The sequence below is a fragment of the Zootoca vivipara genome, chromosome 13, assembly GCF_965207765.1.
Source record: "Zootoca vivipara chromosome 13, rZooViv2.hap1.1, whole genome shotgun sequence".
Taxonomy (NCBI): domain Eukaryota; kingdom Metazoa; phylum Chordata; class Lepidosauria; order Squamata; family Lacertidae; genus Zootoca; species Zootoca vivipara.
In genome coordinates this window covers 36,810,855-36,826,066 of record NC_142596.1, presented here as the reverse complement: position 1 = coordinate 36,826,066, position 15,212 = coordinate 36,810,855, and the positions used below count along the sequence as shown (strand labels likewise).

The window sequence follows — 15,212 nt, the reverse complement described above, 5'->3', positions numbered from 1 at the left end:
GTTATAGTAGATGGCACCCTTCCAAGCACCTATCAGTGTCATTGGACCTCAATAATCAAAATTGATCCAACAATATTTAACTAGATGGTATTCTGGAATTATGAACAGACTGTATTTCAAGAACTGTGGTATCCAAATTGCTATAGATGTAAGCAATTTTATCCTCAAAGAGCCTACTACTCTTAGCAGGAATCTAAGTGTTCCTGAACATGCGAAAGGTCTTGGGCTATATTGGGCAGCAAGTTGAGGATGCAATGGGGAAGCAGAAATGTTGCTTCATTGCCAACACCACTACAGAGTAGGCTTGAAAGCTGGTCCCCCAAACCTTCTGAAATGGCCCATACATGCCAGGCCAGCACTTCCCCCCAGAAATATGAATAATTTATTTTTTTATTATGGCTCATCTGGCATTCAGCAACAGCACCATCAGGCCTGATGTGTTGATAGCAAGGTCATGTATTTCACAAAGGCTGAAAGAAGGACTGCAGTGGGAGACGGTCACTTCATTCCTGACCTTCCTTAATTATTTGAAAGCATTTTTACCCTGTTCCTTAGCCAAACAGACTCAAACAGTAGTCTACAAAGATTAGTAGTAAGGCAGTCCCTGCCCTCAGGTTCATAATCTATACATCTAAGTGACCTTTCTAACCCCCCCCCCAAATCTTTGCTACAACCTGCTCATAAAGATTTCCACAGGGACATCCCTCACTTTGTTAATTTCACTGTGCAGGAACATCATAAAACCAACCAATCAATCAAGGGCGCCAAAGCAGCCTTCCTTGAACTCTATAGAATAATGTGCCTGGTGTACAGTCTAAATATACAGCAGCTTCCTATGTTCCAGGAGTAAAGCAGGGAGATGGGTAGGGAGGCCACTGTGAGCCCCATACAGGTTATGGTGCCTGAGCCTTTAAAATAAATTGGTTTGACAAATCTTCAGACTCTCTCAACAACCAACAGTGTAACTTTTGAAACTAGGCCTGTGATTATGTAATCCATCAGATTGGTCTATTATAATCATAATTCATATAGCATCCAAAGTATTCTAGGAACTGTAAAAAGATTTATGACCGGACAGCCCCTACCTTCAAATCTTAAAAGACATGAAAGAAGAAGAAGAAAAGATAACTTACCATATCTTAATAAGTTACAATTGCCTTTAAAAATATTTATTATATGTTATGCAAGCTCTTCATAAAATTAATATATAATTAATCATTTTTAAAGGCAATGGTAACTGATTAAGGCTTGGAAGATGCGTAGATGGATCAGTAATTGATGTCCATCTCCCAGTCATTATGGCAGTTGTACTATATATGTTGTGTGATATAATTGTATGTAAGCAGATTTTAGACCCTGTAAACTACAGTTCGGTACCACTGAACTATGCTTATGCATTCCTTTTTTCTCTTTGGACCTTCACATCTTCAATGTATATCCATAAATTATTCACCTCAAAATGACAGGCAACAATTCAGAAAAGGTGAATTTTGGAACTGAATCAGTGGGCCCTCAAGAATTTACTAGGATCAGATTCCCGGTCAAGAAGGATTGTTCCAAAAGAAAAGAAAAAAATCAATTCACAGGTCCCTGTAAGTTTAATTCTTGGGTAATATGGTTCTGAGCATCCTTTGGATTTACCTTTATATTTGGTGACAATGGCTGAATTGACACTTAAGGGCTCCTGGAAGGAAACATCCACAGAGGTGCTGCTGGCCACTGAAAGGTGAACATTCATGGGTGGATCTGGAACCCCTGAGAACAGATAGCACAGGTATAAGAAGGAACATCTCCTGGTGTAACTAGGCATCTGTGGAAGGAATAAATCTTCAATATAAACCTAATTTACAACTTAACTGCCAGTCAGAATGATCACAAGAACAGAGACTCTGTTATGAGGCAAGGCAGGAAGGTATGTTTCCTTTGCAAAATAAATTCTGAGAAGAGATATGATGGCAATTTGCATGCACTGAGATGGGTTCAATCAGCAGAAGATGCAAGACCAAAGAATTCCCCCTTAGGTTCAGTACTCAGATTATGTGGGATAGGTAGGGAAGCCTTAATGAAATCGACAAGCTGCACCCCACCTCCCACAATTTTAGCCAAATCATACTCCTCTAAGCTTGCCTTCTAATTATAGTAGCTAAAAGAGCCATTACAAAACATAAGAGACAGACCTCCCTTTGCAAGTCAAGACATTGTAGAGTCTTGAGATTTTTTTATCTCCCTCACCCCGAAGAATCAGCGATTGCTACAAGTGAGAATATGACACCAAAAATAGTCAACTTGTCATACAGATAAGTGAGGGAAACATTTTCTTTTGTGAAGCTTAGCACCTGGATTGGCATTCATAGTCAAGGAGTCACTATAATAATTATATCTGAGCTAAGAAATTAATGCTTCTGATAATATCAAATGGGCTAGAAAGGTGGCAAAAGGTTGCTTTTATTTGCAGCAGCCACTATTTGGGCCATCTGAATATGTTCTACTAAACTCATTAATTACAAGCACCCTCTTGCCATGGTGTAATTAGATTTCTCTTATTAATGCACCAAGGCCACTATAGCTTTACAGGATACCTTCATTTATTATATCAACCAGAAAGATCTAGAATATTGGTCTTGGGTGAGAGAAGCAGTTTCAAATCTGCTCATTGAGGGCTTACTAGAACAGCACTGGGAAAGCCACATTTACCCAGCCACATTTACCACACCTACCAATTTCATTAACTAGTGACTTGCTTTAAGATTCTGTGAACCACTAAATTAAGAACGTTACCATGTTCTCACAACAACAAGGGGTTTATTATGGCAGGTCCTAAGGCCATTTCTTCGTTTCTGTTCTGGACTAATTACATATTGTAGGACCCAATTTCCTATCTCTGAAACCCTGCAGTGACATGCCCACTGTTCCCATCCCTGATCAACTTAGAGGGTCAGGGTACATTGCATGCTGCTATTTCAGACACTTACGAGCATGCTCAAATCCAGCATTCATGCGCTTGTATAGCCGATAACGCCATTCCCATGCTTTTAACTGTTTCTCTTTTTCTGAGCCATCTGCACTGGGTAGCTCATTCACCACCTGCGCAGTAAGGTCATTGACACGCTGCTCTGCCTCCTGGACCAGTGTTGACAAGTGCAAAGACCGACTCTCTAGACTCACAACTTTGGAAAGGGAACAAAGGGAAAAGGAAACATTTAATACATCACACAAGAAGATAAGGAAAAATACATGACTAGGCATAAACCTGCCTGAAAATTCCTGAAATGATTCTCTTTGCTTCTACCCTCAGAAAACCTCCCATGCTAAGCAATCCCTCAAGCCGAAGAAGCACAGCTTGATCCTCATTTCTCAAACAGCATGGGATAAATGGTTGGTGCAACTGGAGTTTGAGCTATTAGATAAAACCACAAAGTTGCTTCTCCACAACTGCTTCTGCAAATTTGTGATTCTGGCTCCTCTTAAATGCAGATTTAAAGGCCAAGCTCAAAGGAACCCCAGCTCTCCCTTCCCCCAGAATCTGCTGCTTATCAGGGAGCATAAACCCTGCCTTGTGGCCAGCATAGCCTTGCTACACAGCAGGGTGCACCCACCAGTTCAAAGCAAGTCTTTTGATAGCAAGCTAGAACTGAATTCTGAAATTTTGCTTCTAGTATTTTATTTATTTATTAAAGGTATTTTTATTTAGTAGGAGTTACATATCCTAGAAGACCCCAGAAACCTGCTGGAAAATGGCAAGTATGAACCTCTTTGCATTTCCAATATTTAGAGGAAAAGGTAATTAAAGGATGAGCATTCTGCCCTTCACTACCAGAATGAGCCTTAAGCATTACCAAAACAAGTTCCCCCCCATTTCTTACACTAAATGAAAAACCTACATTGACTACATACTGTATTTAAAAATGGGTTTTCTGCTTTTAAACCTGGATTAACAGCATTCACATTTGCATATCTCTATTCATATTAGTTATCATGATGACTTCATGACTAAAATATGAAAATATCCCCATTCTGTCAGAATATTGGAATGGTTCTGAATTTGTTTCTCACAAGCACAGGGTTCTGAATCTGCTTGCACCCACATCCCTACCAGCACCCAACATACCAGTGTGTGTGTGTGCATGCCCCCTTTACTTGCCCCACTGGTGCTGCCTTCAGTAGACAGCAATGTACCAGGGTGGCAGAAGTGGCAAGGGACCACAGCAAACTATTCCTGGATATCACTGCTCACCACTTGTACTAGGGACAATTTCTTACCATTAAATGGGATGGCCAGGTCTATTACTTCATCCAGCTTTTGTCATTACTCTTTGAGAAGTAACATATGCACAAACCCACAGCTGGAGCACAATCTGTGTGAGGTATTTCCCTTTCCTAGTCTAGATGTGTTAAGAACAAGAGGAGAAGACCCCCATTGAGGATCAGAGTGCATATACTTTATTCATGGGAATCTCTTGGTTTGGCTGACTCCTATGGCTAGGCAGCAAAGAAATACATACCTCTTTTCTATCTCCTTTCACTGAACTCCATTATTATACACAGTGCCAGCTAGGCCTGTGGCTACTCTCTGTGTGGGCCACCCAGCAAGCAGAGACCCCAGTGGCTGCATCTAGCGCAACCTATTTTTGTGTGTGTATGTGAGAGAGAGACAGAGACAGAGAGAACACAAACTTGTGAGAGAACCCCCCCCCCCCATCTCCAGGGAAAGAGTACTAATAAACACTTATTCAAAGTCACTCCCCTTCTGCTCTCCATTCACAGAAATCCCTTCATTTGAAGAAAGGGCAATCTGTTCCTGACCCTAATACCAGAACTGTCAGCTTATTCATGGGGCAGACTACCTGCAAATAACTAGCAGATGAAGATTTTCCTGTTGCTCTTAGCTAGTCATCTGAAATGAGGTGAATTCCCTTCTCATCATTCTATTCACTTCACCTGATCAGGCAGCATTAATGCTTCTTGCAGCAAAGCTGTTCTCTTACAAGGTAACACTGGAGAGAAAATTTTGGCATCCCTCGGGTGAGGATTCAAACAGTACAAGCAGCTCAGCGTGAATCTATCCTGCAGCCTCATTTCTTATTGTGTCCAAATCAGCTCAAATAATCTCTTAGGAACATGCCACAAGGATGATGCAACTCTTTATGGTTGTGCCAGTGCCAACCCCCTTTGGTATTCACTCTTGGCATCATTCCTAACACCAAGTCAGATCGATAACTACAGCTTCTAGGATGATATGTTGCTCTGGAACCTTTTAGCTATAGTTTTCATTTGTACCATCATGTTTCAAGAAAACGCTACTTTACTTTAGGCATGACACAGAAAAATCTAGCAATGTGATTTTTCCTGTACTGAGGGAACATGTCATCCAGTTGTAACACAGGAGCACGCTAGGCACCGGGGTCCTATAGGTTCTCTCTTTTGTAGCTAACTCCTTTCAAATGCTTTTCATTTTCCACGTTTCACCAAAAGAGAGTAGAATTCCCATTGCTCATGATATCAAGAAACCCAAGTGGCCAGAGTTCCTTAAGCATCCACGGGAAAGGACAAATTGGGTCATAGGATAGGGCTATTGACTGGTGACTTACAGTGAGGGCTTTCTTTGGCTCCAGCTAGCAACAGTGTCTTGGCGATGGGTGCATTGTTGGTCATGATGGCAATATCCAATGGCAGAAGACCCTCACTGTTTGGGGTGTTAAGATCCAGCTCCTCTGGGCTAAATTGCTTGAGCAGCTCCTGCACCTTATCAAGGTCCTGCAGCTCAACAGCCTCAAAGAGTGCAGCATTGCCTTGAAACTGCAGAGAGAAACAGAGTCATATAAATGTAAGTATGCCACTCATTTCACTGTCTTCTCTGCTCAATTGCTTTCACTACAGTAGCAAGATAAAATTGAAACAAGGATGGAGTAGATTAGTGCAGAGGCCAAGAGAAGAAGACAAAACTTTGTTTTCCCACTGCAGCTCAAGCCAAATTCACCATATCTATAACACCTCTAATGAGACAGGGTAAATGTGGGTTGCAAGAGCTCAAGAGTCAGGAAGATATCTGACACCTCTAAATCAAATCCCTTATGAATACACTGTGGAAGTGAGAAACAGGTTTAAGGATTTAGATTTGGTGGATGGAGTGCCTGAGGAACTATGGATGGAGGCTCGTAACATTATACAGGAGGCAGCAACGAAAACCATCCCAATGAAAAGGAAATGTAAGTTAGCAAAGTGGCTGTCCAATGAGGCCTTACAAATAGTGGGGGAGAGAAGGCAAGCAAAATGCAAGTGAGATAGTGAAAGATACAAGAAATTGAATGCCGATTTAAAAAAAAAATAGCAAGGAGAGACAAGAGGGCCTTCTTAAATGAGCAATGCAAAGAAATATGTAGAGGAAAATAACAGAGTGGGGAAAAGTAGAGATCTGTTCAAGAAAATTGGAGATATGAAAGGAACATTTTGTACAAAGATTACCACAATAAAGGACAAAAGTGGAAAGGACATAACAGAAGCAGAAGACATCAAGAAGAGGTGGCAAGAATACACAGAGAAATTATACCAGAAAGATATGGAGGTCTCGTACACCCCAGGTAGTGTGGTTGCTGACCTTCAGCCAGACATCCTGGAGAGTGAAGTCAAATGTGCCTTAGAAAGCACTGCTAATAACAAGGCCAGTGGAAGTGATGATATTCCAGCTGAACTATTTAAAACCTTAAAAGATGATGCTGTTAAGGTGCTACACTCAATATGCCAGCAAGTCTGGAAAACTCAGCAGTGGCCAGAGGACTGGAGAAGATCAGTCTACATCCCAATCCCAAAGAAGGGCAGTGCCAAAGAATGCTCCAACTACCGCACAATTGCACTCATTTCACACGCTAGCAAGGTTATTGCTTAAAACTCTACAACGCAGGCTTAAGCAGTATGTGGACTGAGAACTCCCAGAAGTGCAAGCTGGATTTTGAAGGGGCAGAGGAATCAGAAACCAAATTGCAAACATGCGCTGGATTATGGAGAAAGCTAGAGAGTTCCAGAAAAACATCTACTTCTGCTTCATTGACTACGCAAAAGCATTTGACTGTGTTGACCACAGCAAACTATGGCAAGTTCTTCAAGAAATGGGAGTGCCTGATCACCTCATCTGTCTCCTGAGAAATCTCTATGTGGGACAAGAAGTTACAGTTAGAACTGGATATGGAATAACTGATTGGTTCAACACTGGGAAAGGAGTACGACAAGGCTATATATTGTCTCCCTGTTTATTTAACTTATAGGCAGAATTCATAATGAGAAAGGCTGGACTGGATGAATCCCAAGCCGGAATTAAGATTGCCGGAAGAAATATCAACAACCTCGGATATGCTGATGACACAACCTTAATGGCAGAAAGTGAGGAGGAATTAAAGAACCTTTTAATGAGGGTGAAAGAGGAGAGTGCAAAATATTATCTGAAGCTCAACATCAAAAAAACCAAGATCATGGCCACTGGACCCATCACCTCCTGCCAAATAGAAGGGGAAGAAATGGAGGCAGTGAGAGATTTTACTTTCTTGGGTTCCATGATCACTGCAGATGGTGACAGCAGCCACGAAATTAAAAGACGCCTTAAATTAAAAGACGCCTGCTTCTTGGGAGAAAAGCAACGACAAACCTAGACAGCATCTTAAAAATCAGAGACATCACCTTGCCGACAAAGGTCCGTATAGTTAAAGCTATGGTTTTCCCAGTAGTGATATATGGAAGTGAGAGCTGGACCATAAAGAAGGATGATCGCTGAAGAATTGATGCTTTTGAATTTTGGTGCTGGAGGAGACTCTTGAGAGTCCCATGGACTGCTAGAAGATCAAACCTATCCATTCTGAAGGAAATCAGCCCTGAGTGCTCACTGGAAGGACAGATCCTGAAGCTGAGGCTCCAATACTTTGGCCACCTCATGAGAAGAGAAGACTCCCTGGAAAAGACCCTGATGTTGGGAAAGACTGAGGGCACTAGGAGAAGGGGACGTCAGAGGACGAGATGGTTGGACAGTGTTCTTGAAGCTACGAACATGAGTTTGACCAAACTGCGGGAGGCAGTGGAAGACAGGAGTGCCTGGCGTGCTATGGTCCATGGTTTTCCCAGTAGTGATGTATGGAAGTGAGAGCTGGACCATAAAGAAGGCTGATGATGTTTCTATTTTATTTAATGTATGTGGGGTTTTTTGTCAGCGTCGCTTGTGTAGGTTCTCTGCTGTTCGCTTGTGTTCCTTTGGTGGTGAGAGGTGTTGGAGTTGGCCTAGGGTATGATTCTTCATTTGTCATTGGCTGTGGTGGTTTTTGTTTCGTGTGTGAGTGGGGGTGGATGGGTGTTTTGGATCAGGTTAGCCATATTGATTTGTATGCTGTTGGTTGATTTTTGTCATTGTCTTGTTGGGCTGTGCATGTGATTAAAGGGAAGCCATACCGGGGTGAAGCCGTCTTCTTCTATTTGTCACCGTGTCAGTTTCAGCTTATTGTAATTTTTATGTCTTGGTTAGTATTGTTTTATTGTTTTTGGTGTTTTTTATATAGGTTTTAGTTTGTTCTTAGGGGGAGGGGTCAGGGCTGCCTGGGAGTGGGTCCCAGCCAACAAAATGGCTGGGGCAGGTTCCACAGGGTGGGTGGCACTGGGACAACCGATCTCAGTGATCATGGGTAGGAGGAGGAGTTACGCTAAGACCAGACCATGTCATTACCAAGGAGGCAGGCACAGTCGTTGTCTGAGGACTATCCCTGCCTCCGGGTCTGGTCTTGACTGGATGGATACTGGAATCAGCAAGGGATACCCACATGACTTGAAGGTACTGCTGTGCAATGCCAGGTCAATGATTCATAAGACCACTGCCATCCATGACTTGATCGTGGATGGAGGACTCTCCGATTGCATGGAGCCTGGACAGCCCCGTGGTTTTCCACGGATCTGAGGGCAATGAAACAATCGCTGAGATGGCTAGAGCGCTGGTGGTGGATAACTCATTCTGAAGCTGACCGGACACGGGTTAGAGCTCAATGTCGAGCCTACCAAGTGGCGGTAGTGACGGCGAAGAAGACTTTCTTCACCGCCTCTATTGCATCTGCAGAAAACAGCAGCAGGAGACTTTTTCAGGTGGTTCGCAGTTTAGTGGAACCACCTGCTCCATCGGGGCCCAGAAGGGTCGCATGATCTCCTGCAACGATTTTGCAAAGTTTTTTGTATATAAAGTCGCTCAGATTCGGGAAGAGGTAGACTCCACCGTGGGAGCAGGGCCGGGGCGGGGGAGTGCTAGAGTCCTGTCTAGTCCAGTTGCGTGGGATCAATTCCAATCTGTTACCCCCGAGGATGTGGACAGGCTGCTTGGATGAGTGAAACCAACCACCTGTCTCCTTGATCCATGCCCATCCTGGCTTATAAAAGCTAGCCGGGAACGGCTGGGCGATGGGCTTTGCGGGTTGGTGAATGCTTCTCTCTGTGAGGGAGCCTTCCCAGACCCGCTGAAAGAGGCGGTTATTAAACCACTTCTTAAAAAACCATCTTTAGATGCGGCCAATATGGCCAACTATCGCCCAGTCTCAAATCTTCCATTCTTGGGCAACGTGATTGAGCGAACAACTCCAGACATGCCTGGAAGAAGCAGACCATTTGGATCCCTTCCAGTCAGGATTCAGGCCTCATCATGGGACTGAAACTGCCTTGGTTGCACTGGTTGATGATCTTTGGCGGGCTAGGGACAAAGGTGAGAGTTGTTTCCTGGTTCTGCTGGATCTCTCAGCGGCTTTTGACACCATCGACCATAACATCCTTCTGGACCGTCTAGAGGGGTTGGGAGCTGGGGGCACTGTCACACAGTGGTTCCGCTCTTTCCTCCTGGGTGGGGGTTGAGTGTTCGGACCCCTGGGCTCTCACTTGTGGGGTGCGTCAGGGCTCTGTCCTCTCCCCCATGCTTTTTAACATCTACATGCAACCGCTGGGAGAGATCATCAGGGGGTTTAGGCTGGGTATTCATGAGTATGCGGATGATACCCAGCTCTACCTCTCTTTCAAATCAGAGCCAGTGAAGGCAGTGAAGATCCTGTGTGAGTGCCTGGAGGTGGTTGGTGGATTGAGGTTGAACCCTGACAAGACAGAAGTACTGTTTGTGGGGGACAGGAGGCAGGCAGGTGTGGAGGACTCCCTGGTCCTGAATGGGGTAACTGTGCCCCTGAAGGACTAGGTGCGCAGCCTGGGAGTCATTCTGGACTCACAGCTGTCCATGGAGGTGCAGGTCAATTCTGTGTCCAGGGCAGCTGTCTATCAGCTCCATCTGGTACGCAGGCTGAGACCCTACCTGCCTGCAGACTGTCTCGCCAGAGTAGTGCATGCTCTGGTTATCTCCCACTTGGACTACTGCAATGCGCTCTATGTGGGGCTACCTTTGAAGGTGACCCGGAAACTACAACTAATCCAGAATGCGGCAGCTAGACTGGTGACTGGAAGCGGCCGCCGAGACCATATATCACCGGTCTTGAAAGATCTACATTGGCTCCCAGTACGTTTCTGAGCACAGTTCAAAGTGTTGGTGCTGACCTTTAAAGCCCTAAATGGGCTCGGTCCAGTATACCTGAAGGAGCGTCTCCACCCCCATCGTTCTGCCCGGACACTGGGGTTCAGTACCGAGGGCCTTCTGGCGGTTCCCTCATTGCGAGAAGCCAAGTTGCAGGGAACCAGGCAGAGGACCTTCTCGGTGGTGGCACCCGCCCTGTGGAATGCCCTCCCATCAGATGTCAAAGAAAAAAACAGCTACCAGATTTTTAGAAGACATCTGAAGGCAGCCCTTTTTAGGGAGGCTTTTGATGTTTAATAGATTATTTTATTTCATTTTTCTGTTGTAAGCCGCCCACAGTGGCTGGGGAAACCCAGCCAGATGGGCAGGGTATAAATAATAATAATATATTATTATTATTATTATTATTATTATTATTATTATTATTATTAGGCTGTTTCCCATACTATTTGATACCACTGGTCCATGCTTACTCCTGACAGGTCTCTCCAGTGTCTGGTTATGACACTTTCATAGGACTTGGCTTTAAGCTTCATGGTGAAGAACCGAGGCATGATGTTAAAGCAGTAAAGCACACACACTGTCGTGTGTTTCCCATTTATTATTTCCCATAGTTGCAACTGTAATTTGAAAGTGAACCTGCTTCCCAACAATGGATTTGGGGAAAAACAAACTTAAAGAATTTTAGATGAAAAACTAACGCTACCCCCCCCCCCAAAAAATTACAAATATTAGAAGCCAGAATCAGCATGTGCCTGGCTGCATAGGGGCTAAAAATTAAAAAATAAAAAATAAAGAAGGCTGATCGCCGAAGAATTGATGCTTTTGAATTACAGTGGAACCTTGGTTTACGAACACCTCGGTTTACGAATTTCCGGTTTACGAACGCCACGGACCCATCTGGAATGGATTAATTCACTTTCCATTACTTTCAATGGGAAAGTTCGCTTCAGTTTATGAACGCTTCAGTTTATGAACAGACTTCCGGAACCATGCTTCGTGTTAAGTACGCTTCAGGTTGAGTACTCTGCGGACCCGTCTGGAACGGATTAATCCACTTTCCATTACTTTCAATGGGAATGTTCGCTTCAGTTTATGAACACTTCAGTTTAAGTACTCCGCGGACCATCTGGAACGGATTAATCCACTTTCCATTACTTTCAATGGGAAAGTTCGCTTCAGTTTATGAACGCTTCAGTTTATGAACAGATTTCCGGAACCAATTGTGTTCATAAACCAAGGTACCACTGTATGGTGCTGGAGGAGACTCTTGAGAGTCCCATGGACTGCAAGAAGATCAAACCTATCCATTCTGAAGGAAATCAGCCCTGAGTGCTCACTGGAAGGACAGATCCTGAAGCTGAGGCTCCAATACTTTGGCCACCTCATGAGAAGAGAAGACTCCCTGGAAAAGACCCTGATGTTGTGAAAGATGGAGGGCACAAGGAGAAGGGGACGACAGAGGACAAGATGGTTGGACAGTGTTCTCGAAGCTACCAACATGAATCTGACCAAAGTGCCGGGAGGCAGTGGAAGACAGGAGTGCCTGGCGTGCTCTGGTCCATGGGATCACGAAGAGTCGGACACGACTAAACAACAACAACAACAAAGTTCCTATCAAAGTCCAGCAGTCTGCTTGCCTCCTTTTCTTTACACCAACTGCACTATGCATTCAAAGTTCATGACACAGCAGTGGGTAGGCAGGCAGCCAAAATTCAAAGCTATTGCCACATTGTGGCAGGGAACACCAAATCAGCCAGGTAGTCTTTCAGCAACCATGGTATGGATGGAGCAGAAGTTGTTCTTCTAACAGGACATACAAATTCTTAAAACCCTCAGAGCTCTTCAGTTGTTAGGGCAATGTACTCACAGGATAGGATTTGCGGAGCTTTTCCTTTTCACTCCTCCCTGCTATGCTCCCTTCATCAAATGACATGTAGTTAACTCTGAATTTCCCAGAAAGGTTCCGGTAGAGCCTCTTAGCAGCATTTGGAGATGAGGGTCCTGGTTGCTTCCTAGACTGGGCTAGCTGCGGGTCTCTCATTTGCTGTGTCATTTTAGGTGAGGAAGACCTGATGAACAAAAAGAAAAAGACAGATGAATGTTAAATGTCTAGAAATACAAGGAGAGGGTGGCCAATCCAGAGCCACGCACAATGGTCTGATTTGCACGTAATGCTAAGCCAAGCTAAGGTTTGGTATGAGCAAGCAAGTATGCAGGAGCACAGAGCGAAAATTGTGGTCATTGCATTCCATTCCTAGACCTGCTGCTGCCACACTGACAGCAGCTAAGCTGTGTGTGTGCAATATGTGTGAACCTGGGCTTGTAACCTTTATTTTGCTCCAAACAAACCACAAGCTCTAGCCAACAAACCACGGCTCTGGATTCACATGTAACATTAAGCCAAAGAATGGTTTAGCTCCTGGAAGCATAGCAGCAGCAGGTCCAGGGAAGGAGTGAAGTGGCTGTGATTTTCACTGTCTTTGCTCAATCATGCTTAGCCACGGTTCAAATGAGGCTGCTATAACAAGCTGACTAAAAAAAGGGAAACATTTAAACTCCAATAAATCTAAGCTGTGAACAATTACTTTTTTTGTCTTAATTAGATTTGTTTAAAATTGTAACATGGAAGAATTGTGTAAGGACACAAGTCTAGGCTTCAAGCTGACATAATTCACATAACATGGGGGGAAAAACACCTCTGAATGGAAAATTTGGCACATGCAGAGAAAAGTGATCTTTATTGATTCAACTCGAGTTTTAAAACCACAAATATCTAAACCATGCATATATTATGCTTAAGTCTATCCCTTACCCTCCAAACTATGAATATTCCCTCCTCACAAATCAAAACACTGACTAAAATAGCTGTCAGTGCTGGCTGCCTCAAGGTAGGCAAAACAGTAGTAGTTCGGTAGAGATTTAGGCAGGGATTCAACCAGTCTAGGGACATGGGTGGTGCTGCGGCCTAAACCACTGAGCCTCTTGGGCTTGCTGATTGAAAGGTCGGCGGTTCAAATCCACGCAACGAGGTGAGCTCCCATTGCTCCATCCCACCTCCTGTCAACCTAGCATTTTGAAAGCACACTAGTGCAAATAGATATATAGGTATCACTGCAGCAGGAAGCTAAACAGCATTTACATGCACTCTGGCTTCTGTTGCGGTGTTCTGTTGTGCCAGAAGCAGTTTAGTCATGCTGGTCATATGACCCAGAAATCTGTCTGTGGACAAATGCTGGCTTCCTTTGCCTGAAGCGAGATGAGTGCCTTTGACTGGACTTAACTGTCCAGGAGTGCTTTACCTTTACTTTTTTAAGCCAGTATATGAGCAGCTTGGCTTACATAAGTTGCCCAAACCTAGGAATCAGATGAATTATATAGGGCTAACTAAGACTCTGCTGGTTACTCAGGTCACCTGATCCTGCTGGGCTGACAGCTGCAGTATCTTCTCCAGCCATCTGCAGTGTAGTATAGTTCAGACCCACAGTAACATTTGCTTGAAAGCTACCCCATTGGCACAGGGAGAAAGGAGCCTGTACCCTGCTGCTTGAGTCACCCAATCAAGACCTTAAAATAGTGTTGCTTTGAGAGATGTGTACAGTTTTTGCTTATGAAACCACAGGTCAGAATAATAAACTGGTATGTTTCTGTGGTACTACAGCATCTTTTGCCTTCCTGAATTAATGTGAATTAACATATGATCCATCATGAATGAGGACTGATCTGTAGTACAGCCGTTCTGAGGTGGTGAAATATAAGCTGAATGGATGCAGTTTGATTTGTGCCTCCTTTGGGCTGATTGTCTTACATGAATCCAGACTCAATTTATAAAGCTCCAGACAGATTTGTATCGCCCAACCATCTGTTGAGCTGGCTGGAATGAACTAAGAAATGTAGGTGCTGAAGTGGTTTTTGGGGATGTCCAGTGCATCAATAAATTACAGTTAACGTGAAACAACCTTGATTCAGCACAATGCTGATGAAGCACATGCTGAACAAGAGCCAACTCTGGCAATTAATATTTACAAAGACAGCCCCACAGAGGGTGTCAATAGCACCCTTACTGACTCACTCACTTTGATTTTATCTGAGACATTGTGGGCAGCAGAATTATATCAACTATTTTACCTTTTAACAGAGGACAAGATGGTTGGACAGTGTTCTCGAAGCTACGAACATGAGTTTGACCAAACTACGGGAGGCAGTGCAAGACAGGAGCGCCTGGCGTGCTATGGTCCATGGGGTCATGAAGAGTCGGACACGACTAAACGACTAAACAACAACAACATGTTGCTTTCTTAAGAGCTCAGAAACTAAGGGAGATTGGCTCCTGCCAGGCATTCTCATGGGATAGGCTGCAAAGATTAGCATGTCTCTCTATAAATGAGGGTGAGCCTGTGCTGTAAGAAAAGCAGTAATTCTTTTGCACCTAGGTTGAGAGGAGTGAAAATTTGTGAGGGAACTTAGGTTTTCAGCAGTTTCTTGCCTAAAATAGGATAGCTCAGTAACTGGATGTCAGGTCCAAGTGATTTGACAGCACCAAGCATATTACTGTATGTTTAATCAGGGTAGTAGTGTATCTGAGTTCATCACCGTCTGGTATTGTTATTGTTGTGATCATATGCAAATAGGGCAAGTTTGGACATGTGAAACATTTGTTCCATTGTTAAATAAAGGGTTGACACACATC

At 43.9% G+C, this 15,212-nt stretch overlaps 1 protein-coding gene across 5 annotated transcripts in view; it reads right to left on the bottom strand.

Annotated features, from left to right (window-relative positions):
* LOC118092933 (ankyrin repeat and fibronectin type-III domain-containing protein 1) overlaps positions 1-15,212 on the bottom strand; it is a 366,474-nt gene that overhangs the window by 32,008 nt on the left and 319,254 nt on the right. For all 5 annotated transcript variants that reach the window (XM_035131606.3, XM_035131610.3, XM_088657341.1 and 2 more), the window contains 4 exons: positions 12,393-12,594; positions 5,589-5,796; positions 2,973-3,167; positions 1,642-1,755 (listed from right to left, as the gene is read on the bottom strand). In XM_035131606.3, coding sequence (XP_034987497.1) covers positions 1,642-1,755; positions 2,973-3,167; positions 5,589-5,796; positions 12,393-12,594 — 719 coding nt within the window. The remainder of the gene's footprint in view (positions 1-1,641; positions 1,756-2,972; positions 3,168-5,588; positions 5,797-12,392; positions 12,595-15,212) is intronic.